The following is a 27,406-nucleotide window of genomic DNA, read 5'->3' as shown; positions in this document are numbered from 1 at the left end:
TCTGTTGGCGGGGGGACCAGACGGGGCACCAGCGCTGAGGCAGGCGCAGCAGTCGCCAGCCCGGCATCATTGCCCCAGCATCTTGCGTAGCTTGAGTCTCAACTCCCCGAATCCTTCAGCACGCTACAGTCGCATGCACGCGCCGATCATACAGCTCAATTTCCACACAACACGGGCCTGTTTCCTTGTTGCCTAAGGCCTCCAGTCATGGCACGTGATTTTCTCTGCCCTTTTCCAATAATAAACCTATAAGTCGATGTCGGCGACAACTTGTAAGATATGTTTAAGTCGTTTCTTCCTTGTCTGAGCCGTGCAAATACGGCGCCATGTTCTGGGTTGCAATCTACCCTTTTCTGCCCTTTCCTGTTGCTGCCCACGTATTCATGCTTCGGTTATGCATCTCACGCTTCTCATACCAAATTCCAAGGGGAGTGGCGTTGTCAGGACATGCGCATTTGATGAAAAAATCAGCTTTTAAGAAGCTACTCGGCTATTCGAGAGTAGGCTTGTGCTGATTCCGTTATAAAGGACTTGTTCTGCTTGTTTGTCACCCAAGGCTCAAGTTACGGGGCGAGGAGTCTAACAACCAATTAGCGTGCAAAGAGCCCGTCGCGCTTCCCAATATGGAACGCGTTGTTCTTGTGCTGGACCATTTTAGACGACCTTCATTGCTTGCATCAATCCAGGACTTCGGTTGACCCGAAACCAGAGCAATAAAATGGCAGTCCAAAGGTGATCACACCCCATATCCCATGTCAACCAAACGCAAAAGAGCGCCCACCAGCGCTCACAGCACCCCATCAAAGCGCGCCCGAGCGGAGGAGTTAGATGATATATATACCTTCCCAGACGATGAGATTACGTCCACCACCAGCACTCCCTCGAAACGCAGTGCAAATAACAAAACAACCCTCAAGATCAATGGCGCAAGAACACCCAAGAGAGACTCGCTTGCGCAAACGCCTAAATCTAATCGGAACGTATCCCTTTTCGAGACGCCAAGCAAAGTACGCTTCGAAGATAGGCAAGACGTGCGAACATCCAATTCATCTGTGAACGCTGATCGCTCGGCAAGAAAGAAAGCAGCAGCCAGAGTCATAGAGAGATCAATAACTGGGGGTGTAGGAAGTGAGGAGAATGTCTCGGACGATGATAACCTGGCAAAGGAGATTCTTAGTGAAGATGACGAAGAAGAAAGAAAAGGGCAGCAAGAGGATGTCGAAATGGGTGTGGAACCAGAGACACCAGTCAAGCGAGGTCGAGGTAGACCGAAGGGTAGCAAGAACAAGCGCTCACCCACGCCCGAGCTGGCCAACCTGCCTGCACATGAGGTATATTTTTGGCAGAACAGGCCTGGCGCGGGTAAAACGTCCAACAACACATTGGCGTCGCATTTGCTGCTAAACCATGATGAATACTTCACCTTCCGACAGGCTCATGTGGAGCCGCATCAGGAGGAGATAGATTTTCTACTGAAGCTGCATAAGAGTGCTTTCCCGCAGTGGGTTTTTGAGCTGCAGGAAGGCTTCAACCTGTGCCTATTCGGCTATGGATCGAAACGACATGTCTCCCAGGCGCTGGCAGAATATGTCTCAGAACATGCGGAGAAGCCACCCAAAATTGTGATTGTAAACGGCTACAACCCTGCATTGACTCTAAGGGACATCCTCACAATGGTTGCAAGCACACTATTCCCGAAGAACGTTAAGCTTCCTATGCACACGACCGCGTTGCACCAGCTTATCTTGGAGACCCTGACCTCGAAACCGCCTGACCAGCCCGTGTACTTGATGATCAACTCAATAGATGCTGCACAGTTGCGCAAGCCACTCATCCAAAGCACGCTAGCATCTTTGGCATCGCATCCAAAACTGTGTCTAATTGCCACTGCAGACACCCCGAACTTTCCCTTGCTCTGGGACATTAGTTTACGGCAACAATTTCGATTTCTGTTTCATGACAGCACGACATTCGCACCATTTGACGGCGCGGAAATCGACGTTGTGGAGAGTGTCAACGAGCTTCTTGGCAGGAGTGGACGCAGAATAGGCGGACGTGACGGCGTTGGATATGTACTCAAGTCGCTACCCGAAAACGCGCGGAATTTGTACAGGATTCTGGTTGCGGAGCAATTAGCAGCTTCAATTGATGTAGATGATCCGGCCCTGGGTGATGACGGGGACGACGACATGGACACTGCCACTGGCGGACAGCGCAGGGATTATGAAGATGCTGGTGTAGAGTACAGAGTCCTGTACCATAAGGCTAGGGAAGAATTGGTCTGCAGCACAGAGCACCAGTTTAGAACTTTGCTCAAGGAATTCTACGACCATCAGATGGTCGAGAGCAGACGAGATGCGTTGGGAGCTGAAAGACTTGTCGTACCATTCAGGAAGGATGATCTGGAAGGACTGCTCGAAGAGCTCGTCGAATAGAATGAAGGTTGACATTCTAGCGACGACTATGATCCAAAACTCTCGCAATATGAGTAACACTCACGATGTCATGCAGGACTGTTGAGTTTTAGCTCCTTGTCATGCAATCTCAAAATCTTCAAACGTCACTTCCAACGGCATCCCATTTCGTTCCCCCTTTGGATCTGGCGAACAACAATACACGCCTAACCACGCTTCTGTTTCTCCTCTCTCGTCCAAAAATACCCACTGCGGCTCCCGAATCATGCTTCTATCCTCTCCGCCAGGCCCTTGCACATATACGAACAGCGCGCCCTTGTGCCTCTCAAACTCAATGGTTGCCTTCACGAACCCTTCAGTTGCACCGACATCCGTTGCTTTCTGCACAACGCCAGCCGGTGGTGCAGACAGGCTCCAGTCCGCCCAATTCTCCCTCGCGACGGTGCTTGCCCACGGCTTGCCGTCGTTGATCTCGATACCGGCCTTGACCCATTGCGGGTGCAGCTCCTTGCGGTTCGCGTTGCTAGCGTCCGGGTTAGGATTCTCCTTTGTCGGGAAGGCCAGGATCATGCCGCCTTGGTCGTACACAGTCTTCCACACGAATGACAGCGTCACGCGGGCTCTGGTGAACGACGAAGTATCGATTTTACGAAACAAAATGGGCGCAGTCCATACGTAGCCATGGGCCGGCGCAGCGTATATGTCCGTTTTGGGGGGCGTGGAGAGTTTAAATGTCTTGGGTGCAGGCCAGCCCACTTGGGTGGAGGTGTTGACTGGCGTGAAACTGTCTGTCATTGTCGATGACATTAGCTTTTCCGGAGCTTCAGAGTTGGCTCATAGTCGTCGCGTATGACTAGTGATCTTTCTTTTTCTTTTTTTTCTTATATATACCACGCGGTGGACCCGCACAATGTGCGTCTTGTCCCTATGAAGAGAAACGTTACGGGGTCGGATGGCCTACTGCTTTAGGTATTTCCTAGTAGGGTAAGCGTAGCCTGATGTATGAGGACCTGACGAGTCGACGACGATTTCGAGCGTCGTTTTGTGCGCAACGCAAGTTTCCATGAACCTCGACATGGAGTATCACAGTTAACACACCACTTGCTGCGCATTCATATCATTTAGAATCGTCAGCACAATCCAGAGACAAGGAATTCTTGCGATAAATAATATACACACGCCGCAAAGTCTAGGAATGTTCTACCTGACTAAATCAGACCTAAACGGAACTCCATATAATATTACAGAGCACCGCCGAGCACGGCGACAATCCACATGGCTATCCTCACGTGGAACCCTACTCTCCTTTCAGTCTTTGCAAAATCGTCAACATCTACCTTCTTCGCGTAATCTTGCAACCAGCTCTCTTCCTCTCCAAGCCTTTTCATCAAATCCTTGTCCCGAGTCACGATCAAGGCATTCGCCTCCAGGTCAAGGGAATAGCTTCGTTTTGTGTAATTAGAACTGCCGACAAGGCTTATCGAAGGTGCATTCTCATTTGGAAACGTGATCCACAATCCCTTTGCGTGGTATGTCCATCCGCCAGGCTCGTTAACTGTGCCCCGTCTCCACTCCTTCACGGAAATACGATCATTTAGACCCTTTCGAGCGACTGCATTGAGAAATTGACGTGTGAGATGACTGTATGCGGCTGGAAGCATACCGGAAACACCCTTCGAGCCATAGAACCCGTTGGCCCAGGGAGATGCTGCAATCACGGTGGCGCTGGCTGGTTTGCTATTGAGGAGAAGCTGACGTACCTCAGGCGTCATGTTGAAGTATCCTGCGGTAAAAGTCCATTTTGAATTTTCGAAACCCGGCTTCGCAAGCGAAGACAGAATCGTGCGCATGGCAGGTAGCTCAGTTGACGTATCTGGTTTCAGAAGCTGGGTGAATTGGAGCAACGGATACACGAGTGTCGATGACGCCGGGACTGGTTTTGCCGCCTGCGTACCTTGATGAATGAGAGATTCTAGGCGAACGCTAGCGTGCTTGACGAATGAATTCGGATCGTCAAGTGGTGAGGGGCACAGGTTGTCTTTTCTCCACTCGAGAATGTAGCCTGCGGGTTCTTTTGAAGGTAGAACAGCGAAACTGAGCTTACAAATTGCTTGGTGAACACGCTCAAAGTACTCTGCAATCTGTGCTGAGGAGAAAACATGATACCTATCTTGTCTATCTGTGAAGTAGTCATTGGAAAGGTTCGCACTTTCCAAAATGTAAGTGAATGTACTCCAAAAAGTTTCGCGCTTTACATACCCAGACACAATAAGCTCATCATCGATAGCATACAGTTTCATATGCTGCAAGCCCCAGCCTTCGTTGATCCGTCGAGGCACGATCCGCTTCTTAATGCCTGTCAAGTTGGGCGTGTGATACATTCTTATCTCGACTCGCTCTTCACCGAATTCCTCAACCAGCGGCGCTAATAGTGAAGCACAACATGGATTTGGTGTCTCCCTAGTGCCACGTAGAGCATCTGTCAAGATGGAGATCCGCAATTCCGGGCTCTTCTTTAACGCATGACGGATCGTCTCAATCTTTTTTTTTGGAAGGTCAATACAAGTAAAGATTCGTGTCTGGAGAACATACCAGCTCATGCTCCTTCGTTCCAATATACAGAGTTGACAAGTATATTCTCCGTTTTGCCTTCAATATCTTACCCTGTTCAAAGACTTAGTAAAAAAATCATGCATCACAGCCACACACTGCATGATCGAGAAATATGAACCTTGAGAACAGAGTAGAATTGATCAGGAGATCTCAAAATTTGAATCTGAGAAGATTCGAGCTCAAAACGCGGCGATATTCTGTCCAATTCCGATGTTATGCTTCCCAGGACGGAAAATGGTGATGCCTCAGGGTTAGGAGTCGTGGCTGTCTGACCTGATGTTGAGAATCGCCGCACGCCTCGACAAAAATTCGCCTCCGATCTCATCGGAGATCGCAGAGGTAGTCTCCTGCATCTCGTAAGAGGTCGCAAGATCATTATCACCACATTTGACAATATTCGTCATCGTGAGTAGCCCTTCGGATGTGAACATGAAATTTATCGCCTTTGCGCCTTGGTGCCTCACCACGGATCCAACCCGTGCACCTGAACTCCCGTCACCACCTCAACGCTGCCCTCTCACAGTAGGTCCGCAACCGCACACCATGTCGACGATACTCAGGACGTTGCGGAATCTCCGCAGGATAGGGATAAAGGTACTGATATGAATAAATGCGGTTCACGTGCAAGCTGACCACTTTTTGCAGGAATATGGTCACCAGATGCAGGTACGACACAATGAGCTCCGCAAGACCTCTACCTCACTAACAGCGCATTTTTTCACTCTATTAGTATATTGGTAAGCTTTTTTCAAGCTCGCTTTTTGAGATTGACAAGCCATTGACGCAGCACAGGTGATACCAAAGCAGGTACTCTGATTGGCACGGACAAGTTCGGCAACAAGTATTTTGAGAACCTCGAGGAGGAACTGCCTTGTACGCCGGCTCTGCGATGAACGAATAAGTGACTGCGGTCTGACATTGAATCACAGTGCGCACGCGCTGGGTGGACTACAAGGAGAAGGAGTACGACCCATCTCAGATCGAACCCGGCTGGCACGCGTGGATCTCGTACATGGTCGATAAGCCGCCAAATGCCGATCCGATTAATAGGCAAGGTGTGCGAGCGTGGGAACCGAAGGAGCACAAGCCCGTTCTGTCGCTGAGCAGGTCAGCCTACAAGCCGTACAGCACCACGAAGAATAAGTACAGTGCGTGGCAACCTGTTGCAAAAGCAAGGGCATGAAGACACACATATTGATCGTAGAGGATTGCATCTGAAGAAATAAATATGTATATACAATTTCTTAGGTTCAAGTAGTCACACATCCAAGCATATTGAACTACCACAAAAGCACCCGAAATCTGAACAGAAGCCAAACACTGGATCTTTATTTTTTTGGTGACTAAAGTCTGGGTTAGGGAGGAACTCGAGGCTAGGACGATCCTCTGTTGAAATTGAAACCATAGCGCTGCGCATAGTTATTGAACGCCTCCCTTGTTGTCGACTCTTTCGAATTTGATGCAGTCGCTGACACTCTCTCTGCGAGCTTCTTTCCATTCTCGACCCTGCGAGCGATTGTATTAGCTGTGAGTCATTGGCATTTGGAGTTGAATTCAACTCACTTTTCGATCAAAATCGCACCATGATTTCTATCCACTCTGCCATATTTTTTATTCGCGACACTGATATCAAAAAAATCCATCTGATCTTCGGTCTGCATTAACGCCACCGTCTGCACGAGCTCGTCGATGTTTTCCCGCAGAACGGGGTTGTTCAATTTATCTACAAACTCTGAAAGGAAGCCGACGTCCTTGGCAAAAAGGCTTATCGCAGCAGGAGTGATGCTTTGCACATTCTCATCTAGGGGCAGATCAAGAATTGAGCGCGTAGTGTGGCTGAGCGAATCAAAGTATACAAGTTCTTTGATCTCAGGGGGCAAACCCATCAAGACGGAATTCATACTGACAGATAGGTACTGCGTCAGCTCCTGCATATACAGACTCGGCTCATCCTGGAATTGTCTCGCTGTCCAGTCATACTCTGCAGTTTCGATAAGGTCGTCAATCTTCGAGTTGACAAGCTCGAAGATACGCTTCTCAGCCGTCTTCTTCAGGTCTCGGAATTTGCTAAGCGCGTTGAGAGTGATGGGGCCCGTTGCAGTGGTCGAAGATCGCGCCTCGAACAAAAGTTTCTGAAGCTCGTCACACGCGGTTTCAAAGTGCTCTAGATTGGTCAAAATTTGTACAATCTGGCCAGGGTACTGCGTTCCAAGCTTGTCTTCGAGGAGCCTGCAGACTTTGTTGCACAGAAGTTCATCGAGAGACTGTTTACGTCAGTAATCTGTCCGGATTTGCCCTGCATTGTTACCCCTACCTCAACAAGCGTTTTATCGATCACGCTTGAATAGGGGAAGTTTTCATCTGAAAATTGGTAGATTTGGTTGAGAAAATTCCGTATGTCGATACAGCAAAGGGGGTACATTTGTGAAAACGGGAGAACACAGGGAAATCTAAGGGTGTTAGTTCTACTTAAAAGAGCTTGTACGTGCCAGGACTGACTGGAGTTTAGACCGATCCACATCAGGAGTGTACCAGCTGACGTTGACAACCTTGTCGTACTCGTCCAGATTTTGTATTTGCATCGGCATGTAGTCGTCGGTAGACACAATCTCCTGAAAATCCTCGCTGAAGCGCCGCTTCAACAGCGTCGCATACTGCTCGAAGATAGAAAGAACGAGTGAATTCCATGACGCTACAGAGTAATTCCAGTTATCCATAGTCTGGATGAACAGAGCAATCAGGCTCTTTATCCTAAGCAGTTTCTCGTCGTCGTCTACTTTAGGAAGCGCATTTTCGATTAGCCGAATGGAGCTCTGACACATGGACTCCCACAATTCATCTACATCCACTGCGGCGCGGAAATTGTCAGTTTTGCGCATCGTTGCTCGCTCCACGATTGCGAATCCAGCGATACTCTCTAAAAGCGAACGAAGGTCTGCCTCATCTTCGTCGAGTAGAGTTACAGACGTGGGGATCAGGAGCTCCTTCTGCTTCTTTCTAGTCGCTGCATATTCGTGTTTAAACTCCTCAGTCTGCCCCAGCGTTTCGTGAATGTGCATGCATTCAAAGAGGGGTGAAAAGTCGACCTGCGTCTCTGTCTCTTCGTCATTCAAAATATCAAACTCCTCCATTTCATCAGCAACCAGTTCAATGGCGGAGTTTAGCTTGAAGCGCCCCAGGCGCTCATCTTTCTCAATGCGTTCTTTCATACGTGCTCGACGCTTCTCCGTGTGGTAGAATGCTACCTCCCCAAGATACTGCGAGGCTTCTCGTATTCTATAAAGCCAAGTTTTCAGATCGGCCATAACGGCATCTGCGATGAGTTTTTGGGTTGCAGGCACAGAGCGCTCAATTAGATCCGCAATCTTATACCGACTAACCTCGCGCAGATGCACATTTCGAAGCTCGTCCAAAGCACGGAGCGCAGCATAATGCTGCTTCTTACCGAGTAAATCATGTACTTGGTTCGCCAGTCGTAAGACTTCCAAACATGCGTTCAGAGCGTCCGTCGTCTCGTCGATATTTTGCCGGACACTGCGAGAGTCAACGAGAGCTTTTTTCTGACTCGCAAGCTTCTCGGTGCTAGCTTGGATCGATTGGTTGAGGTCGAGGATCTCAGATGTCAGATTGACCGTCCCCTCGCGAACGCGCAGCAGTTGATTAACCGAGCCGACGAACTCCTGATGGTTGGTGTTACAGATCTTCTCAATTTCGGCCTCGCGCTCTGCAGACACTTGGTTGAGTGCGGCAAGGAGCTGGCCAGACGAGTCTGTGCTCCGCGCATCTTTGATCACGAGAATGAGCTGGTCGATGTAATCACTGTCTGAAGACGACAGGGTGATCTGGGACCGTCAGCATTACCATGACCCAATGCCGAGCGAACTTAGTAAGTAAGTCACCTGTTGGGCTGCCGAAGTCAAGTCGTCGACAGAGTCATACGCGTATGGCATAGTGACAAGCAGGCTCGAAAAGCGGTTACCTATGCACCTGTTGCCAAAGACAAGATGGGGAAGCCGAAAAGGTGTTTCAGGAGATGGGGGAACACTGAACCGTCGAGATTAGCTGGTGAAAGGCGACGGTAACTTCACCAGGCACTGTATCTAACATGTCACGGGCATTTCTCAAGTCATCGCCACGGTCTGTTCCGCGATTCGCATGTCCGACGTGTGCAACTTTAGAGGTGCAGATGTCCACTCACACTTTGGGAAGGCGCTACTCACCCCAAGTGACTTTCACGGCAGCAAAGCCACAACGGATGTGGCTGATCAGTCCGCCAATCACAGCACGATGCCGTGGTTCCTCGTTGCATCTCAGCCTCGACTATTACTTCACTTCAACACGACGTCGAGAGGTTGTCGAGGACGCGATAGGACGTTGCGCGACAACAAAGGTGACGAATTTAGACAGATCTTCTGCATATACGAAAGCTGCGCTTTCTTTTGGCACCGCGCATAAGCCGATCGTCTCGCAGTGGCGCCAGACACTCCAGATCGTGGACTCGTGAAAGACACGACAGTGACTGGGAAGGTGAAATGCTAATGACTTGCAACGCAGGAAAGAGCCTTCCTGCCTCTTCTATACTCGGCCCCCTGGACCTTCCCACGCCAGACTATATAAGAAGAACGTCGCGATCACATCTTCTTTCTTCTTCCACTCAACTGTCTTTCGCGTCGTCCAATTCCCCGTTCACTGACACATTCCCCCCTCCCCAAGCCAACCTCATTCATTCTTCTGCGAGCCCATAGCGTCATTGCCTGGGTAACCACATTGCAACGCTTTGTGCAGTCGTTTATTTTTGTCATCGCTGATCCACGACTTTGTTGCCGTGTATTTCGTGCTACCTGCCAGAGTTGTAGCCCCGTCCTTAAACCCTTGCACCCATCTCTACTGACAGACGGCTTGACAGAATGTCTACACCATTAAAGCATTACGAGTCCAGTGACGGCTTCACGCCGAGCACTAACAATCGCAGCTCCACTCATGACTTCGCGTCCCCATCCACTGCGCTCACGCCTTATTCGCCAGAGTTGGTGCGCAAGGTGGAGTCGGATCTTGACGGTCTCATCAATGGCCTTAGCCTCAAGTCCAAGGCCGCTCGCAACTCTGTTGATGATCCTTTCGTGGGTGACGGCGTGAAGTCCTCCATCTTCAATTTGTCTGCCACGGCCGCAGACTATGCACCACTTACAGCTCCTGCTCCTGCTACCGCTCCACCGTTTGCTCGTAACTCCTCTTCTCAGACTGCTGTTGTCACCCGCCACGTCAAACCAAATTCTAGCCCTGTTGTTAACTTTACTTTGGCAGAGGTCACCCGATATGTGAAGATCAACGGCCCCCCTGATGATGAGGCTGGCATGACACGCATTAAAGACGTGAGTTGATTATATGCCTTTCTAATCTTCGGAAACTAAGCGGCAATCTCTTTGATAGGTCAAGACTATGGAGGCCTCCATTGCTACCAAAAAACTCGATGATGGCTCTTTAATTTTCCGCTTTGATCATGTCAAGGAAGCTCAGATCGCATGCAATACTACACGCAGCCTGTTCAGTATTGGTTCGTTCCCTCCGGGTTGGTCTGCAGAGTTCGTCACTGCAGCTGACTTCCATGGTGACCATTCTCGTGACTACGAAGGCCAACTCAAGGTTGCCATTACGTACCAAGGAAAAGGCAAGTGCACCGAAGCGCTGCTCCGAGACATCGCTGTGGCCACGATTGAGGCAAGCGCTGAAATTCTGTCTTCCTCTGTCAAGAACTTTGAGGCCGATAAAACGCTTCTCCTAATGGACATTTGGCTCGCCTCCGTCCGTGCTGCTGAGTCCATCTCCAACAAATACAACCGCGAGTGGAAAACCTTACCAGAGAATCCAGTATGTTTCTCTTACAACAATTTCATAAACATTACACTAATGAGATGCAGGACTTTGACTTCTTTGTGGAGCACAATTGCTCAAAGTATCCTATGTCTTCTAAGCCTTGGGTCAGCTCACGTTCCGCTCTTCTATTCCGTGGACAAGGACAATTTCTTCCACCATACAACAATTACGGCAGCAACACGTTGTACTGTATCTCCCCTGAAAAGAAAGACTCTAAGGTAGATATCGAGGCAATCGAGAATGGAGGCGACGTCCGCACCACAGTTATGATTCGTAACATTCCTAACAAGATCGATGCCGCATTGTTCAAAACTATTCTTGACGAGCATGTCTTCGGACGCTACGATTTCTCGTACCTGCGCATCGACTTCACCAACAACTGCAATGTTGGATATGCCTTTGTCAACTTCAAGAATCCTCGAGACATCATCACCTTGTACAAGGGACTTGTTGGCAAACCATGGGAGGTTTTCAGCTCCGACAAGATTGCGGATGTTTGTTATGCTACCAACCAAGGTCTTGGTACTTGCATTGAGAAGTTCCGCAACTCCTCTGTAATGCTCGAGTGGTCACCTCATCGCCCTAAGCTGTGGTATACTCTCGAGGACGGCCCAGAACTAGCCGGCAAGGAGAAGCCTTTCCCAGAGCCATCAAACCTGCAAAAACTCCACCGCAGCCGCGCTAATGCAAGCAGCATTGGATTGTTCCCCCCACGTGGTGTTCAGGTCAGTGCTCTTGGATTGTCACCAACACGCGCTACACGTGGTGACTTGCCAAACTTTGGGCCACCAGCCTCATTTGGTCAATTTGCCGTCCGCCACTCTAAAGTCGCCACTCCCTTCGTACCTTTTGGGATGCCAAATCAAAGTCCTACTTATGCAACTGACGGATATAGCAACAACCCTCAGCTTGCTGCGGCTCCCTATGGTACAATGCACTCTTACACACCAAACTCCAGCGCATGCGCTCGCAGCGGCTTTGTCGGAATCAGTGATCCCGTCATGGGAAACTTCGGCATTCCTGGATCTGCTTTCATGCCTACTACACCGTATGTTAGTGGTGGTGCTGGTGTGACTGGCCACTTCTAGGCGAACTGTGGACTGCGAACAGCAGCTCCACTTCATTGCATATTCTCGTATATGGTCGCCATCCGCTAATATTGAAGCAAATTTCGTGATGCGGCCACGATTCTGGAGTGTGACAAATGCTCCTGGGCACACGTTGTATATGCAACGGTCTTGGTCCTGATACCCAGACTGTGCGCATCGATATTGTGACTATGATCAGGACCATTGGCAAAGGCCCCTACCATTGTGATTTGTGCTTTCTTAATGCGGCAGCAGACATGTTCCGCATTTTTAATCTGCGCATCGAATCACGCAGTTGAAATGTCGGAATATGATTTAAGCGACTTAATGACATTTGATTTGCGTAACTGATTTCTTCGAGTGGTATGCGGATTTCAACCTCAGGCGTTAAACTCTGACTCTGCTTAATCTCAAAATCATAAACGTGAACGATGTGTGTTGATTGGTCTCTGTCCCATTATGGTGTTACCGGGTGGGCAACTAGCAGAACGTCACTTAAAAAACAAAAAAAAAAAAAGATAATAGATAGTCCACGTTCGATTAGCTAAACTTGCTAAAGCAGAAATGTCGCAGTCCATTGTCATTGCATTCTGTCTCATAGTCCTTCACTAGTACAAGCAATAGTATTTCGAGTGTCACAAACTGTACGTTTTCGGACTTGGTGTAGTAATACCCAAGGTTGGATATTCAGTGAAATGTTAAGAGGTTAGTGATGGTCTTGTTCTAATAAGGGATGACGACGATTGTGCGCTCGATGAAGCCACTGCACCCTGGTCAGCACATGACTTGAAGCCTCACCCACCAAATCTTTTCTCCGAGGACCGTTTGAAGCTAAATAATAGCCCCGTACACAAAAGAATCGGATCGGCTATCCAAAATGTGATATCGAGAATATATCATGAGTAGATAGACACGCTTTGCCCCTACTTATCGACTTTCTCGCGAACAATATGACATCACGATCGATGTCGACCACAGTTCCTCCGTGGCAGCAATTTAAGCTTCCCGAACATGCAATCCAAGAACTGACAAACCAGTGGTCGATTCTACATCTACTCCATCATAGGTCAAAAAATCAACATCGGCACTCTACATGGTACCGATTCTTTAACATGTTCCGCAAGCAGCTGCGCGGCATTCTTGACGAACTGGATCCATCAGTCAGTAAAACGGCATTGCCCAGTCACAAATCTAGAGTTTTCGAAGAGAACACACGAAGGGCAAACAAGCGGCTTGATTTTTGGGCAGAGACTATGGTTTCAAGATGGCATCAGGCATTCCGACAGTTGATCGGAGATACGCAATTCGCCGTTATTGGACTGACCCTTCTGGCAGTGCTGGGAAGCGTGGTCAATATTCTTGACGTGCTGCCGAGGATGCAGCGACTGCATTCAGTGCTATTCGACAAGTCGCTGCGCGAAGCGAAGAAAAGAAGAATAGACTTGAAACTGAACTTGAGCGATGCCCTTGAGACTATGGAGACAGCTCACGATGATACGGGGCTTGTTGTCGAGCGTGATGCATCGGATGTTGATATGAAAGATATTGGGACTCTGGTGGAGAGAAAAACAGAGTTTGAAACGTCAAAGGATGCTACAAGCGCGCCAACTGAACAAATTGATTCTGCTTCTGAGAGCTCCAGGGCTTTCACCACCAAGTCGACAAAGAGGGCATCGATTAAGAAGGAGAAAGGCTCAACAATGAAACGGAAGAAGGGAGGAGACGAGATTGACGACCTATTCGCTGGCCTCCTGTGATAAGCTTTGCGTACACAAGATTGCTGGAGTAAATTCATTTTGTGCAAAATTGCCAAATACTTCCGCCTAGACCAACGCTGACAATCAGGTGGAATGCCAACGTCCAAGACATGGTGAACAGATATTTCGGGCTAAAAACAGTCCATATGAACAAGTGTGTACGGAGCACGGTGCAAGCGATCATAACCGCCATGAGAGACACGGATGTGAACAGTGTAAGCACTGTTGTGTGAAGGAAGAACACAGATCGTCGCTGCATCGCATCTGCCTCCTCCGGAGCAGCAAATTCGCTTTTGTTTGGAATCAGATTGTCCATCTCCATTTGCACCCAGCGCTTCCTCTTCTCTTCCGCACTCGTGTTCATGTCAATGGGTTCGGGAACTGTTGACTGCACGAGAAGCAAAATTCCGGATACGCTCCACCAGACCGGCCCTGCCCAGTTCCCGAGGAAGACGAGGATGCCGACAGCTATGACGCTGTATCCTGATATCCCGTTGTACGCATTCGAGAGGTCGATGGAAGAAATTGCGTTGCTATTGCCTAGTGCGAAGAAGTACGTTTGGCCCATGACCAGAGCTGTGATCGTTATCTGGAGGGGCGACAATTGCAGGTCCGATAGAAGTTCGAGCTGAATGGTTGACAATAAGAAGAGAGGTATGTTTGTGGTCCGTGATTGTGTGATCAGGAACAATGTCAGAAGCGACACAAGCATCTTTGGTAACTCTACAATCCAAGCCCAATTAGTGCTGCGAAGAAGAGAATTTATTGAATACTCTTACGTCTTTTTGCCGCCTTGGGCATCGTTGAATTTGATGCGGCTGTGAAAGCCCATAGAGTTTCACTGGCTAATGTTAGGAAGATTAGTCTTGCGCTTCCGACCAGAGGTATCTGCTCTAGTAGGCGAACGTTGTCATCGCCCAGCCACGAAAGCAATTCTGGGGCGTCGTTTGCGGTAAAGCCAAGCTTGAAAAGGTATGCCGGTACTACCTGCGCAAGTGAGCACGCTGTGCCCAGAGCGGGGCCCGTCTTGAGGTCGTGAACAATGTGGTTTCCAATGCGATAGAGCAGCATGAGGTAAGTCATAGTCACAAGGAGCCAGAGTATGGCGGCGTTCGGCCGGAGGATATTTTGCGCAATATCTGGCGCGCCTGCAAATTTTTGGCCTGTCTGGTTCCAACGTTGGGCCACTCGATGAAAAGCTAGTATAATGAGCAGTCTCATTCCCGCAGGCCTAGTCGTCGCATTCTGAAGCCTGACATGCTGTTAGCCCCGAGCTTGATAAGGTTTTCTGAAAATAAAGACTGCATACCTTACACAACAGAGGAATGAAATCCACGCGCCAGTGATCCAATACCAGAAGTGCTGTTCCTCTTCGACATAGCTACTCGCGAACATCATGATAGCGTACAGTACGTTCATTAAGGCAAAGAATGCACCGGTTGAGTTCATCAACGGTAAAAGCCGGGATACGAGCGCTGTCATCGCTACGGACATGCACGCCACGATGATTCCAAAGGCTAGGCGACTGAGATCATAATTACTTGCTGCGCTGCTCATTAATTCCTGAGCTTCTTGACAAAACTGCTAGCGTCAGCTTCTTCCCATTCCCTCCATGGACGTGGTCATGTACCTCGTAAAGTGCCTCTACTGCGTCGTAAGCGTCGGAATCCATGCATTCGCCGAAGGGAAGTTTTTTGACCGCATTGGCCCACAACTTGGAAAGCTTCGGTCCTTCGCCGCCGGACTGACTGAGTTGTCGATTTGCAGCTTGTTGCTCATTCTCTGAGACAAAAGCAACGTCTTTGAATGTCGCCTTGACAATGTTCAGTATCTGTTTTGCATTTCGAAGCAATAGTTGCACTTGGTCGATACCTATGGTTCTATCAGCTGCATGAGCTATATTTTGCGAGAATAGACTTACGATTTGACCAAAGCGGCAAGAAGTCTGGAATTATAACTCCAAGATTATTGAGAGGGACGGGAACGCCAAGTAGCCCAGCAATTGTTGGTGCAACGTCGGACTGCTCAATCATTTTGTAATACTCAAAATCGACCCTGGGGTCGGTGGGGCATGGTTTTCCCATGGACAACTGCTTGAGTTTAGGCGAAATGAAAACAAGAGCTGGAGATGTCTCTCCCGGAGATGAGCCGCCATGATTGCCGCCGTCGTTCATACCGTGGTCGCCACACAAGACGAGTAGTGTCGAAGTCAAATGATTCATGGACGTCATTGCCTCGTAAATTTCTTTAACAATCGAGTCCATCTCTTCTTGTTTCGGGACCATATTTGGACTCTTTGGGCCAGACTTATGTCCGATGTGATCGAGGCCAAGATAATGCATGATCATGGCATTCCAGTCATCAACGCGCAATTCATGTGGGACATGGCGAGTAACATTGTTGTCTACTTCTGTGAAGTCCTATATTGCATTGACTCAGTTCTCCTGCTCTATATACAGCGTCAGGGTCAAGAGAACTGACCGAGACGAAGAAGCTCGAAGTGCCATCAGCTCTGCCAAACATGTTTGGGAAGAGCTTCAGCCATGTGTCGTCGCCGTACATTACCAGCTTTCCGTCCTTCTTGTCTTTGATCTGAGCAAGCCAGGTGTCTTGGCTAGCGAGAGTGGACGTCGTGTCGGATTCGGCGAAATTCAAAATGACGTCTAAAAAGGAAGGTATCGAGCCCGTCGTGATTGCCTTGACCCGCGGCATGGTTATTGTCGGTGAGGTTGCGTGAGCAGTAAATGGTAGAGCTTCACCCGAGCGGATGAGACTGAGCGAAGCGTCAGTATACTATCTTGACATCCAAATATTCAAGGAAGCTGGGCTTTGGCTCTCCACTTTCCGGAAACATACCTCTGTGTGAACTTGAAGCCAGAGTCATGACCGTAAACAAAATCGCTTCGTAGAGCGTCAACCACCATGAATATGAGTTTGTCAAACTGAGCAGAAGGCGGTTTGCCATAAGCTATCGGCTCATACTCCGCGAGGCCTGAAATGAATGGTTTGTAGGGGAAGAAGCCAGTCGCAAAAGTCAAGACCGCAATTGGTATGAGCAGATTAGCAACTATGAGGAGGGCATATTGTACAGTCGTAATCCCTGATGGAGCAGGCATGTTGATGTCCAGATATACTCCAGAACAATATTCCGGATAAGGCCTTCTCACACCGCGCGCATAACACTTGCAACTGTCAAGGCTTTAAATGTGTCAGGAGGAAGGGATGTGTCCTTGCACGAGAAAAGAGTCAATTGGAAGACAGAAAATGACATCCGAATGAGAACTCTAGCCATCACGATTCGACTGGCATCTACAGTCAGAGACTCATTTTGCATGTTCAGAGGCGACGATGGTTGAAACACATAAACACTGAGAGATCTCCAGCTGTACACTGCCGAGAGAAGACTAGCGTGCCGTTCAAGCTTTGGCCACTAGCCCAACTTGATAGCACTGCTAACTACAAAGAATCCAAAGCAACGTGAATCCAGAGGCTTTGAGCTGCCTTATTTTGCACGAAGTTCGTAGAGTAGATAAATAGAGCATCCGTAACCATTTGCGGTCTGTTTAAGCTCCGACAACCTCAATTAGGATCAAGCCTCTGTTTTCGCTGAACACGAATTTAGCCTCTTGAAAAACTGGTTCTCATTCGAGATGGATACTGCCGTCTAGCATGCTCACTCTAATATTTCCAGTATCTCTTTAGGATATATCCCACCCATGCTAGCAGTGTATATGAACTTAGTACCTTTATAGCAACCATCTACCATGACACAGCTTTTAAATCGCGATGATTTCAGCATACGTCCGTCAAATACGATTCGTGTCTCATCATGCTTTACTTGCTAAGGAATTTGCTGTTTTTGTTGGTCCAGGCCTTTTTCCGGTGCTTTGTTGCGCCATTACAGCCTGCTTGCGAGTCTGGGCCTGTCGTGGCAATGTAAGTCTGCGGTCATTCTGTGACTGGATATGAACAGACCCGACCGACAATTCCACGGCGCCAGGAGAAGGATGGGCGCCATCTAAAGGGGTTAAATTCACCGTCGATAGATGGACATCTTGACCGCCCTTCCCGTATGTGGTCGACAACATCTTGGATGTCAAATGCGAAGGTCCACATTCAAAGAGTGAAACTATAGACTGCAATCTTGATGGCCATACCGGAGACCCGGCGTAAATTTCCTGGAGTTGGCAATACTGTTCGCAATGGGGCTTTTTTCAAAGTGCTAATTTGGGCAAGCACCAGCTGCTGAGCAGGTATGTGTTGATCTGTAGTATGTCACGTGCGTAGACAATTGAAAAACTAAAGTTTGCATAGATTCAACAACGTCTTGCACCAGTACGAGATCTGTCATCGACAGTTCCCAGATGGCAGGTCAAGCGGACTTCTACCTGACTGGCTGGACATCACGGGCACGAATGCAAAATTCGGTGGTTGGAACACTACTCCTTCCAACGCGTTCTGGTCTTCCGGCGACTTAGATCCGTGGCGGTCGCAAACAGTCTTCTCGGAGCAGCCATCTTCGCCGCAGTACAAGATCACACAGAACATACGAGCCTGCGGCCAGTCGAGCCGAAATGCCAAAGACGAGATATTTGGCCCCCTATGTCGCAGCACGCTTTTGATTTCGTTCCATCGCTTTAGGCCAGTTCACAGGCGCAGGATCTTTGGGCGTGAGCGCTGGAAAAATGGTTGCGATGCTGGAAGCCTTTGGCAAACGGAGAGTAGGAAGAGGAGGGTGAGCCAGAAAGTAGCAATTTACTAAATGGAGAAGCGCAATCCCAGTCGATGCGTAACATGGCGTACGTACATACGTGTAGACTCAATTCGGCAGGGCGTCGTTGTCCAAATGTGCGCTGATCACGGCGAGTGCTTGCAGGAATCGCGAGACGCAGACGGGTGAAGTTACTCAGTACAGAAATTCCTCACTTGGCTTAGCGCCACTGTCAATTACCCCGGCTGCCCCACATTTCCCAGCTTGTCTGGCTCGGGATGCCGATGTTCGGCGCTCTAACTCGAACCCTGACCGTAAGCCCGTCATGTATCTGGAAAGTTTCTGGAGAGCTTGGCTAGCCGTGAGTAACCGCAATTGACTCACGGTCCCTTGGCTTAGCTCGTGAAATCACTGAAATATTCTCTGCAAACTTTCTCTTACCTCGATATTCCATCTTCGTCACCAATTGTTTGCCCTTGTTGGGTCGATTCCTGTTTCAATCCTGTTGTGGAATTATCTGACCATCATGGCAACTGAGCTGCCGACACAAGAGAATGGCACTTCGCACACATTTTCGAACGGTGAAAGCCCCACGAACCAACAGGCTGTCAAGGAGGGTCTTGCGCGAATGTTGAAGGGGGGTGTGATCATGGACGTTGTCAATGCTGAACAGGTGAGGGATGAATTTTTTTTCTCTTTTATCAGCACACATACTGATGATGCTTGTCAGGCCCGCATTGCAGAAGAGGCAGGCGCTTGTGCTGTGATGGCCCTCGAGCGTGTCCCAGCAGATATCCGAGCTCAGGGTGGCGTGGCACGTATGTCAGATCCGACACTTATCAAAGGCATCATGGAGGCAGTTACAATTCCTGTCATGGCAAAAGCCCGTATAGGACATTTTGTGGAGTGCCAGATCCTTGAAGCCCTCGGCGTGGACTACATCGACGAGTCCGAAGTCCTCACACCGGCAGATCATACACACCACGTTGAAAAACATAACTTTAAGGTACCATTTGTATGCGGCTGTCGCAATCTGGGCGAGGCGCTGCGAAGGATTAGTGAAGGTGCAGCCATGATCCGCACCAAGGGTGAGGCTGGAACTGGTGACGTCGTGGAGGCCGTGAAACACATGCGAACTTTGAACGCAGAGATCGCAAGAGCAAGTTCCATGACGCCAGAAGAGCTCCGAGTGTACGCAAAGGAGATCGGGGCTCCCTACGAGCTGCTGAAGAAAACAGCCGAGCTTAAGAGGTTGCCCGTAGTAAACTTTGCGGCGGGAGGCGTGGCAACTCCTGCAGATGCTGCCCTGATGATGCAGCTCGGCTGTGATGGTGTGTTCGTAGGCAGTGGTATTTTCAAGTCTGGAAATGCGGCAAAGAGGGCCAAGGCCATCGTCCAGGCAGTGACCCACTTCAGAGATCCCAAGGTCCTAGCCGAAGTGAGCTGCGATTTGGGCGAGGCAATGGTGGGGATCAACTGCGATAAGATGCCAGAAGGCGAAAGACTTGCTGGCAGGGGATGGTAGCCGAATCTCGATCCCCTGTATAGCATATGCGATTGCGCTTGAGAGTTAGGAGTTTTGGGCAAGGGTTTGTAGTCGGCCATCTTAACAAAAAGGACTTCAACAGGAATATCTTCAGGCCTGGACATGTGGAGTATAACAATCCGCAATAAAGGTTTCGAAACAAAAAAAGCGTGCCGTGCCGTACCGTTCCGTACTTCATCTAGCATGCATCACAACTGTGTTTGTGGACTGCGCAAGAATGACACAAGAGTAGAACAACATCACAGGTGGTATGGCTGGCGCGGAAGGATCAAAGGCGAACAAGCGATAGCCCGTACGTCCGGAGGCCTTTGCCACCCAGCTTAAGGAGACAATTGGAATTTTGCACATCCAGTAGCGGAGTTCACGGCAATTGGTGCTTAATTAGAAGTAGACGTGCCACGACGATGCCAGTCTAACAATTGCGGGAAGACCATCCCTCTAATCGAAGAAAGACAATGCCGCAGTTCTGTAAGAGTCGGCAATTGCTGGCCCCCTTTGCTGCACAATGGGCCTCGTAAATCAAACCTGGGCTAGGGGGCGTGGGTTGAGATTTGGATGCTCAAGGCTTTTTCCGGAATGGTCAATATATTGAAGTGCCAAGACTTCCCCATCTAGGTTAAAGAACGCCGCGCTGGCGTTTTCCCGTGATTTTCTTTCGTTGCCGACATGGAGAAAAGCGCTACGTGCCGTCATCAATGGCGCCACCTGCAGAGACGCGACCTCATTTCCTTTTGCAATGTGTTGGGCTTGGTGCTTGCGAGTAATAAAGAAGAATAATGTGGCAGAACAGATCCCGGCTCTGTCTAAATGTGATCATGGGTGCTTGCCACTCTAACTTTCTGCCTGTGGTTTTTGTCCCTCCATCACGCTCCTTTTGTGTGTTACAGCGAAAGCTCTGTTTCAATTGTTCATTTCGTATTTCTGATTCCGTACTTTGCGCGTTAGACGTACCAGCCGCTCTTTAATCCAACTAATGTCACTCGTTTCCATATGGCAGACGCGACGGTTACTGCCTCACAGTTACCCACGGATACAACAACAGCCATCCCAAACGAGGCTATCCCTACGACACAAAACGCAACACCAGTCAACACCGCAACACTAGTTAACACAGCAACTATAGCGTCGTCTTCTTTTCCCGCAGTTACAGCGTCAGATAATCCAGCATTAATATCACCGAGCTCGACATTCACACTGACAACATCGTACCGACCAGCGACAACGACCAGCAGCAATCCTTTCGACAACTTCCCACCGTTCTTCACGAACACAGATGGACGACCACCCTTTGCGACTGGTTCTGCGCCTCCCTTCTTTTTCCATGACCAGTCAAACGGACTGAGTACAGGTGCGAAGGCAGGTATTGGCGTCGGCGTCGCCGCCCTAGCTTTATCTATAATAGCAGTGGCCCTGCTCATACTTAGGATGCGGAAAAAGGAGCAAATGTGGGCTGCCACTACTGCACCTCCGCCGACTTACGAAGAATCCAACGCCTCGGGCCCTCCTGTCATGGAGATGCGATCAAAGCCCGCCGCAAAGTATGTGCCATCGCAGCTAGCCACCAGTCCCGCAGAGTCATCCAGCAGCTCGCCCGTCATGGCGCCGGTGACGGCGCGAAGTGCTCAACGAAAATCTAAGGCCAGCGCGAGGCCTAGAAGAAATAGCAACTTGGCTCCTGTCTCGGAGGAAGAGCCGGAATCTCGTGGAGCAAATCTCTCTTTGGTCAACGAGGATAAAGATGACGCCTCGACAACTGCACCGCCAACCCCGCGAACCCCACGAACGATGGCTCTGCATGCTTTGACAGGCGAGACTGCCATGCCATCACCAATAGACGCATCTTTCAGCCTCGAGCCTGTACCATCGCTACCTGGTGACAAGGCATCTCCAATCAGATCAGAATTTGGGAAGAACCCGAAAGGTGTGAGATGAGAAAATGCACGTGTTCTCCCCAAAGCCAATTGAGGGACGGTACATGCTAGGAGGGCACGACCATAGACATGCATGTCGTGAATGGCATCTCTGCAGAAACGGCAATACTTAATATTGTCTACGTCGCTGCTTTCACGCTATTTTGCTCAAGGAGTCTTAGCTCTCATGCACACCAAATCAGTCGCTTTTTGAACGCGTGGTGTGCAAAATCTCTGTCTAGTGTAGACTCGGATCACAGCGCTTCATTTTTAGTGATACCCAAGCTTTCAAGAAGCTTGCATGATGTATAGTTAATTTGAACTAAATCACCTGCCGCAAGCATTGCTGACATGATGTAATGGGTGTTTTTTCCTTCCGCTTTCGGCGAACTTGCTAATTTGAGCACCTGGTCCCCTCAGCAAGCAAGCTTGGTTCGTCATCAACTCGCATATTGATCCCCACCCCGCTGCCGCGCCGTCCTCAAGCACAGTTTTGCTATCGCCATGATACAAATGCAATTAACGCCTCGAGTTGTAAGCGCAATTTTCAATTGCCAATATGACGACACCTAGGGTCTTCATTATTCGCCATGGCGAAACCGAATGGTCTCTAAATGGCCGGTATGTTCGCACTGACTCTTTAAGCTCGCCAACAGCTTCCTATACGGAGTAAGAGCGACATCTGATTGATACTAACGTAAGCCACAGACATACAGGTATCACCGAGCTTCCATTGACCGCGAACGGAGAGAAGCGTATGATCGCTACTGGCAAAGCCTTGGTTGGTGATGACCGCCTGATCGTGCCTAGGAATCTTGCACACATGTAAGAAGGAGTCTTGGAATTAGCTGGATATGAGCATTTTCTGAGTCTCTCCCTAGCTATGTTTCGCCGAGGAAGCGAGCACAGAGGACCCTCGAACTGCTGTGTCTCGGAACCAGAGAAAAGTTACCCTGGCAAACGGAGCGTGCATATACAGAAGAACATGTACGGTGCGAAGCCAAAGTTGAAGTCCGCGAAGATATTAGAGAGTGGGATTATGGCGAATATGAAGGTCTGACCAGCAAGACGATTCGCGAGCAAAGAGAGAAACGTGGTGAAGGACCGTGGGACATTTGGCGAGATGGATGCCCTGGTGGAGAGTCCCCGCAGCAAGTCACCGATAGATTGGACAAGTTTATTGATGAGATTAGAGAAAAATGGCATAGTAAGGCAATCGGAAAGCCACGAGGGGAAGCTCCACCTTGTGATGTGTTGATCGTTGCGCATGGACATATATTGCGAGCTCTTGCCGGGCGGTGGATCAAGAAGAACATCGCAGATAATCCTTCTTTGATATTGGAAGCTGGTGGCGTTGGCACCTTGAGGTAAGCATGTTCAGTTCCAAGATTGTATTCATCTGACAACGCTCAGCTACGAACACATGAACATCAACGAGCCCGCGATTCTGCTTGGAGGTTCGTTCATGGTGGACGTTGCCGAGAGTGCTGGGAAACATCAGACGCAGTCATAAAAACATCACATGCCGCAAGTTCAAAGGAAGAAAGATAGGATTTTGCGCTCCTAAGAACTATTGGATTTGAAGTTCGTTTGCTGAAGTGTTTCTAAGAGTGAAATTGACGCTACGTGAACCCGAGTCTGCCAGTAAATTGATCATATCGTAGATTACGAAATGAAACAAAACAAAAAAGAGGGAGAGATAAAATGAGTACAACTACGACTTCAGCACTTTATCGAAGGAAATGGCTTGAGAAATTTAGGTCGAATGACAGGAGCTGTTGCACGTGATTTGAATGGCCCGTGTGACGAGACCCTAGTCTGTCTTGGCGCTTGTTTACTAGAGCTTCAGTTTGGTAAATATACAGCACGAGGCCAAGCTTAAGACTCCCAAGTCATTCATTGCGCATAACCCAAAATTACTCCCAGCAATAAAACCAGATATTGGCTGGTAGAGGCTCGCACGATGGCTACGGACTCATCGTCCATTTCTGTCTGCGTCCGGTATGTTTCTCCGTTGTTTTCATCAGGCTCGGTCAGACTGACAGACGCCTGCTTCAGTGTACGTCCATTCACGATCAGGGAGGCAGCACAGCTTGCGAAGAATGATGACGGACCACTGTTCCTCGGCGATGGCTCGCTGGCGGGCGTCCCGACTCCAAAACTTTCCGTAAAGGGGATACGTTCTGTAATCAAAGTAGTAGACGAGAAGTGCCTGTATGTTGCTCGAACATTTTTGGATTTTTTCAAAATAACGATTGACAATGTGCAGAGTATTCGACCCGCCAGAAGACAACCCCGTACAGAGATTTTCGAAGTCGATCGTGCCTCAGGGCAAGAAGGTCAAGGACCAAACATTCGTGTTTGATAGAGTGTTTGACGAGCACACAACGCAAGAGGATGTTTATGAGGCCACGACCAAGCCACTCCTTGACAGTGTGCTTGATGGCTATAACGCTACTGTCTTCGCGTATGGTGCGACGGGCTGTGGCAAAACACACACCATCACGTAAAGCAACACTTTTATTTTGAGAATTGCGTGGAATCTAACATCTCTCAGGGGTACTGCTCAGCAACCGGGTATCATCTTTCTCACGATGCAAGAACTGTTTGATCGGATAAAAGACCTACAAGAGGAGAAGCACATCGAGACATCGCTTTCTTATCTCGAAATATACAACGAGACAATTCGCGACTTGTTAGTAGAGGGTGGCAGCAAACAAGGTCTCATGCTACGCGAGGACGCCAATCAGGCTGTTTCAGTTGCAGGCTTGTCGAGCCACAGTCCTAAGTCTGTTAACGAAGTCATGGAAATGATTGTTCGAGGTAACGAATACCGAACCATGTCTCCTACAGCAGCCAACGCCACTTCCTCGCGATCACACGCTGTTCTGCAAATCAACGTCTCCATGAAGGACAGAAACGCGGACATCAATGAACCACACACGATGGCCACACTCAGCATCATTGATCTTGCTGGCAGCGAACGTGCAAGTGCGACCAAGAACCGTGGCGAGCGCTTAATCGAAGGTGCGAATATTAATAAGTCTCTTCTTGCGCTTGGCAGCTGTATCAATGCGTTGTGTGATCCGCGGAAACGCAACCACATTCCGTATCGCAATTCAAAACTTACCCGACTTTTGAAATTCTCGTTGGGAGGCAACTGCAAGACCGTCATGATCGTTTGTGTCAGCCCTTCAAGCATGCACTTTGATGAAACTCAGAACACGTTACGATACGCCAATCGTGCTAAAAACATTCAGACAAAGGTCACTCGAAACGTCTACAACGTCAACCGTCATGTGAAGGACTTCTTGAAGAAGATCGATGAGCAAAGAGCGCTCATTGATGAGCTCAAAGCCAAAGAAAAGGACTACGAAAGTGTTGCTTTCGCCAAATTCCGGAAGCAGCTCGATAAGCGCGAGCAGATCTCCAGAGAAGGTATTACGCGCATTCGCAATGCCTACGATCATTCCGCAGCAGAGCGTCAAGAACGCGTGTCGATGATGAAGAAGCTTCGACAGATTGAGCGAAGAATATCTCTCATCTCAGCATGGGTTGCAGGGTTTGACACCACCTGCGAGGCTCGCGATGAGGAAGAGCCGCCCCAAAGCTTAGTTGCGATGCGCAAAACTGCAAAGGGAATCCTCACTGAGCTGGAAAGCAGTAGGCAACACTATCATCAACGACTAGCAAAGTTCAATTGGGAGCGAGCACTTGACACAGCTTTGCAGACGGGTATTCGTCAGCTAAATGAGGCCGAGGGTGTCAACGACGGTAGCGAAGTCTCAATGTTGATCCGAGAAACCGAATTGCTAAAGTCTATGGCTGATCGTGAGGCATACACCGCAATTTTAGACCAGGAGAAAGGCGGCGATGCTCCAATCGTGCAAGTGCAACTCCAGGCTCATTTTGAAACCATTGCTATTCTAGGGCAGATCATGCAGATGTCCGAGCAAGACGCCATACAAGCAGCCAAAGATATGCTTGGGCAGCTGATCAATAGTTGTTCTTCGGCAGCCTCACAAGTTATCAGACCCGATGGAGGTTTACCCGTCACGGAGAAGTTCGAGCCTCGCAGGCAGGGAACACCAAAACAACGCAAGACTGCCTCCTTGCTCGGTCCATCACCGTTGCGAGCTGTCCCACGGCTAGATCTTCAGCCGGAACCTATTTCCTCTACCACCTCTTCGCCCCTGAAGCCGACCCCAAGGAGGGCAGTGGTTTTCGTGAAAAGTAGTCCGAAAAAAGCCGTCCGCATTGGCACGCCAAAGCGGAAAGCTCCCTCGAGGGCGGCAAAGGGCGGTGTACGATGGCGAGACGAAACGGACAATCAGACCTTGGCTGATTATGACGCGACGCCTAAGGCAATCGATACGACCCCAGAAGCCTCGTCAGTAGAGTCTATTCCACCCCCTCCGGTATTTTCTGCACCTGCGAAGCGCAACTCATCCTCACCAATCCCGACACCACCAGAGGTATCGACGGAGATAAGGTCGCGAAATAGCAGGTTTCAGGCCGGTTTCTTGTCGAAGAAAGCCGAGGGTTCTCCTCTTGCAGCGCCTCCAGTCACAGCATCGTCACTCAATTTCTCTTCTGACTCTGACACTTCACCATTGCGAGAGATTGAATTGAACAGAGTCCCGCAGGCCAGTCCTCTAAGCATGGTGCAGAACAACCCATCTGATGTCATTCCATCAGATAGCGCAGGGTCGTCAGGCTCAGAGGATGAGACCTCCAAGTCACAGTGGCCGATAGATGTGGCTGATGCTCAGAAGGTTCGCTCGGTACTAAAACGCTCGTCTTCCAACGCAAGCAGCAGCGCGATTAGGGCTCAGCGGCGACGAAGTCCAACGGCTGCCTCTTCGACGGGCTCACCGCCAAACGAGAATGCCCTATTCAGCGCAAGTCAGGCGAGGCGTATGGGTAACAACAGCGCCGATGCTGGGTGGAAAAATAGCGTTTTGAGTCCACGATCGGCTCCTGTTGTCAAAAATAGTGGCACTAGACGGACAACCGTGTCTGCTGGCGATATTGGAGAGCGCAATGGGAGCTTGAGGGCAGCGCCTGTACGAATGAGCACAAGCACTGTGCCTGCCGGTGGCAGGACCAGCCTGGCGAATACGAAGAGTGCATGGCGTTAAGCTTCTTCTTGAACGACGAGATTTTATTATTCAACTTTGTCATACTACTTCCTTTGGGCCAGGTGCGGCTGCGTTCACTTTTGAGCGGGATGCGTTTTGGAGTTTTCAAGTTTTCGGGGAAAGGAGTGCCGGATTTTCCTTTATCATTGCATAGCATAGCCATCAGGTCGTGCATTTGTACCTTCAAACCTTCATGGACGCTTGAACGAACAATTCAGAAGACCAGTTGTCACTCCATGAATGCACTAGTGTTTCAGCACTTTATTTAAGTCCCAATGGGCGTAAAGCGTGCAATATCGTCATACGCGATAAATGGCCCACATAATCGTTTCCAAGGCGTGAGTTACTGCAC

General features: G+C 49.4%; 13 protein-coding genes across 14 annotated transcripts; 9 read left to right on the top strand and 4 right to left on the bottom strand.

Annotated features, from left to right (window-relative positions):
- The first annotated feature begins 671 nt into the window (after positions 1–671).
- PV09_00375 (uncharacterized protein) lies at positions 672–2,649 on the top strand. The gene has a single exon (XM_016353110.1). It carries the CDS (start codon positions 753–755, stop codon positions 2,433–2,435), a length of 1,683 nt encoding a protein of 560 aa, XP_016219367.1. The 5' UTR covers positions 672–752; the 3' UTR covers positions 2,436–2,649.
- On the bottom strand, positions 2,387–3,292 carry PV09_00374 (uncharacterized protein). Its single transcript, XM_016353109.1, has one exon. The coding sequence runs from the start codon at positions 3,219–3,221 to the stop codon at positions 2,535–2,537; it is 687 nt and encodes a 228-aa protein (XP_016219366.1). The 5' UTR covers positions 3,222–3,292; the 3' UTR covers positions 2,387–2,534.
- Positions 3,293–3,655: 363 nt separating this feature from the next.
- PV09_00373 (uncharacterized protein) lies at positions 3,656–5,431 on the bottom strand (the record flags this gene model as incomplete). Its single annotated transcript, XM_016353108.1, has 5 exons — positions 3,656–4,622; positions 4,674–4,954; positions 5,007–5,078; positions 5,146–5,224; positions 5,301–5,431. 5 exons carry the CDS (start codon positions 5,429–5,431, stop codon positions 3,656–3,658), a joined length of 1,530 nt encoding a protein of 509 aa, XP_016219365.1.
- PV09_00372 (uncharacterized protein) lies at positions 5,350–6,340 on the top strand. The gene is made up of 5 exons (XM_016353107.1): positions 5,350–5,621; positions 5,673–5,693; positions 5,758–5,764; positions 5,820–5,900; positions 5,957–6,340. The coding sequence occupies exons 1-5, from the start codon at positions 5,457–5,459 to the stop codon at positions 6,208–6,210; spliced, it is 528 nt and encodes a 175-aa protein (XP_016219364.1). The 5' UTR covers positions 5,350–5,456; the 3' UTR covers positions 6,211–6,340.
- PV09_00371 lies at positions 6,228–9,218 on the bottom strand. 2 transcript variants are annotated; one of them, XM_016353106.1, is made up of 6 exons: positions 9,133–9,218; positions 8,927–9,071; positions 7,527–8,869; positions 7,342–7,477; positions 6,591–7,291; positions 6,228–6,533 (listed from the first exon to the last, which is right to left on the bottom strand). In XM_016353106.1, exons 2-6 carry the CDS (start codon positions 8,975–8,977, stop codon positions 6,401–6,403), a joined length of 2,364 nt encoding a protein of 787 aa, XP_016219363.1. In that variant the 5' UTR covers positions 8,978–9,071; positions 9,133–9,218; the 3' UTR covers positions 6,228–6,400. The 2 variants fall into 2 exon arrangements, with proteins under 2 accessions (XP_016219363.1, XP_016219362.1); XM_016353105.1 differs by having other exon boundaries at positions 8,927–9,218.
- A 716-nt stretch (positions 9,219–9,934) lies between these two features.
- Positions 9,935–11,989, top strand: PV09_00370 (uncharacterized protein; the record flags this gene model as incomplete). The annotated part of the gene is made up of 3 exons (XM_016353104.1): positions 9,935–10,399; positions 10,458–10,895; positions 10,946–11,989. 3 exons carry the CDS (start codon positions 9,935–9,937, stop codon positions 11,987–11,989), a joined length of 1,947 nt encoding a protein of 648 aa, XP_016219361.1.
- An 835-nt stretch (positions 11,990–12,824) lies between these two features.
- Positions 12,825–15,020, top strand: PV09_00369 (uncharacterized protein). Its single transcript, XM_016353103.1, has 2 exons — positions 12,825–14,400; positions 14,606–15,020. The coding sequence occupies exon 1, from the start codon at positions 12,940–12,942 to the stop codon at positions 13,744–13,746; it is 807 nt and encodes a 268-aa protein (XP_016219360.1). The 5' UTR covers positions 12,825–12,939; the 3' UTR covers positions 13,747–14,400; positions 14,606–15,020.
- On the bottom strand, positions 13,647–17,089 carry PV09_00368 (uncharacterized protein). The gene is made up of 7 exons (XM_016353102.1): positions 16,603–17,089; positions 16,228–16,519; positions 15,668–16,166; positions 15,377–15,618; positions 15,056–15,327; positions 14,526–14,998; positions 13,647–14,469 (listed from the first exon to the last, which is right to left on the bottom strand). Exons 1-7 carry the CDS (start codon positions 16,860–16,862, stop codon positions 13,781–13,783), a joined length of 2,727 nt encoding a protein of 908 aa, XP_016219359.1. The 5' UTR covers positions 16,863–17,089; the 3' UTR covers positions 13,647–13,780.
- Positions 17,090–17,893: 804 nt separating this feature from the next.
- PV09_00367 (uncharacterized protein) lies at positions 17,894–18,508 on the top strand (the record flags this gene model as incomplete). Its single annotated transcript, XM_016353101.1, has 3 exons — positions 17,894–17,929; positions 17,983–17,999; positions 18,061–18,508. 3 exons carry the CDS (start codon positions 17,894–17,896, stop codon positions 18,506–18,508), a joined length of 501 nt encoding a protein of 166 aa, XP_016219358.1.
- A 307-nt stretch (positions 18,509–18,815) lies between these two features.
- On the top strand, positions 18,816–20,406 carry PV09_00366 (pyridoxine biosynthesis protein pyroA). Its single transcript, XM_016353100.1, has 2 exons — positions 18,816–19,130; positions 19,188–20,406. Exons 1-2 carry the CDS (start codon positions 18,984–18,986, stop codon positions 19,980–19,982), a joined length of 942 nt encoding a protein of 313 aa, XP_016219357.1. The 5' UTR covers positions 18,816–18,983; the 3' UTR covers positions 19,983–20,406.
- A 587-nt stretch (positions 20,407–20,993) lies between these two features.
- On the top strand, positions 20,994–21,935 carry PV09_00365 (uncharacterized protein; the record flags this gene model as incomplete). The annotated part of the gene is made up of 1 exon (XM_016353099.1): positions 20,994–21,935. The coding sequence occupies one exon, from the start codon at positions 20,994–20,996 to the stop codon at positions 21,933–21,935; it is 942 nt and encodes a 313-aa protein (XP_016219356.1).
- Positions 21,936–22,472: 537 nt separating this feature from the next.
- On the top strand, positions 22,473–23,426 carry PV09_00364 (uncharacterized protein; the record flags this gene model as incomplete). The annotated part of the gene is made up of 4 exons (XM_016353098.1): positions 22,473–22,534; positions 22,622–22,738; positions 22,795–23,280; positions 23,327–23,426. 4 exons carry the CDS (start codon positions 22,473–22,475, stop codon positions 23,424–23,426), a joined length of 765 nt encoding a protein of 254 aa, XP_016219355.1.
- Positions 23,427–23,776: 350 nt separating this feature from the next.
- PV09_00363 (uncharacterized protein) lies at positions 23,777–27,324 on the top strand. The gene is made up of 4 exons (XM_016353097.1): positions 23,777–23,914; positions 23,972–24,127; positions 24,183–24,419; positions 24,471–27,324. Exons 1-4 carry the CDS (start codon positions 23,877–23,879, stop codon positions 27,052–27,054), a joined length of 3,015 nt encoding a protein of 1,004 aa, XP_016219354.1. The 5' UTR covers positions 23,777–23,876; the 3' UTR covers positions 27,055–27,324.
- Positions 27,325–27,406: the final 82 nt, after the last annotated feature.

The sequence above is a fragment of the Verruconis gallopava genome (assembly GCF_000836295.1).
Source record: "Verruconis gallopava strain CBS 43764 unplaced genomic scaffold supercont1.1, whole genome shotgun sequence".
NCBI classification, from domain to species: domain Eukaryota; kingdom Fungi; phylum Ascomycota; class Dothideomycetes; order Venturiales; family Sympoventuriaceae; genus Verruconis; species Verruconis gallopava.
Note: the sequence above shows the minus strand (reverse complement) of the source record. Positions and strands in the feature narration are given on the sequence as shown.

Coding starts and splice junctions, on each gene's coding strand:
- PV09_00374 (XM_016353109.1), bottom strand. CDS start 3,221: ATGTCATCGACAATGACAGACAGTTTCACGCCAGTCAACACCTCCACC.
- PV09_00368 (XM_016353102.1), bottom strand. CDS start 16,862: ATGCCTGCTCCATCAGGGATTACGACTGTACAATATGCCCTCCTCATA. Junction 15,619..15,667: donor CTTGCCGCTTTGGTCAAATC/GTAAGTCTATTC, acceptor ATAGAACCATAG/GTATCGACCAAGTGCAACTA. Junction 15,328..15,376: donor CAGTAGAGGCACTTTACGAG/GTACATGACCAC, acceptor TGACGCTAGCAG/TTTTGTCAAGAAGCTCAGGA.
- PV09_00375 (XM_016353110.1), top strand. CDS start 753: ATGTCAACCAAACGCAAAAGAGCGCCCACCAGCGCTCACAGCACCCCA.
- PV09_00372 (XM_016353107.1), top strand. CDS start 5,457: ATGAAATTTATCGCCTTTGCGCCTTGGTGCCTCACCACGGATCCAACC. Junction 5,622..5,672: donor TCCGCAGGATAGGGATAAAG/GTACTGATATGA, acceptor CACTTTTTGCAG/GAATATGGTCACCAGATGCA. Junction 5,901..5,956: donor CCTCGAGGAGGAACTGCCTT/GTACGCCGGCTC, acceptor ATTGAATCACAG/TGCGCACGCGCTGGGTGGAC.
- PV09_00371 (XM_016353105.1), bottom strand. CDS start 8,977: ATGCCATACGCGTATGACTCTGTCGACGACTTGACTTCGGCAGCCCAA. Junction 8,870..8,926: donor TGACTTCGGCAGCCCAACAG/GTGACTTACTTA, acceptor TGACGGTCCCAG/ATCACCCTGTCGTCTTCAGA. Junction 6,534..6,590: donor GGTGCGATTTTGATCGAAAA/GTGAGTTGAATT, acceptor AATCGCTCGCAG/GGTCGAGAATGGAAAGAAGC.
- PV09_00369 (XM_016353103.1), top strand. CDS start 12,940: ATGACATCACGATCGATGTCGACCACAGTTCCTCCGTGGCAGCAATTT.
- PV09_00366 (XM_016353100.1), top strand. CDS start 18,984: ATGGCAACTGAGCTGCCGACACAAGAGAATGGCACTTCGCACACATTT. Junction 19,131..19,187: donor ACGTTGTCAATGCTGAACAG/GTGAGGGATGAA, acceptor GATGCTTGTCAG/GCCCGCATTGCAGAAGAGGC.
- PV09_00363 (XM_016353097.1), top strand. CDS start 23,877: ATGGCTACGGACTCATCGTCCATTTCTGTCTGCGTCCG. Junction 23,915..23,971: donor TCCATTTCTGTCTGCGTCCG/GTATGTTTCTCC, acceptor CGCCTGCTTCAG/TGTACGTCCATTCACGATCA. Junction 24,420..24,470: donor GGCAAAACACACACCATCAC/GTAAAGCAACAC, acceptor AACATCTCTCAG/GGGTACTGCTCAGCAACCGG.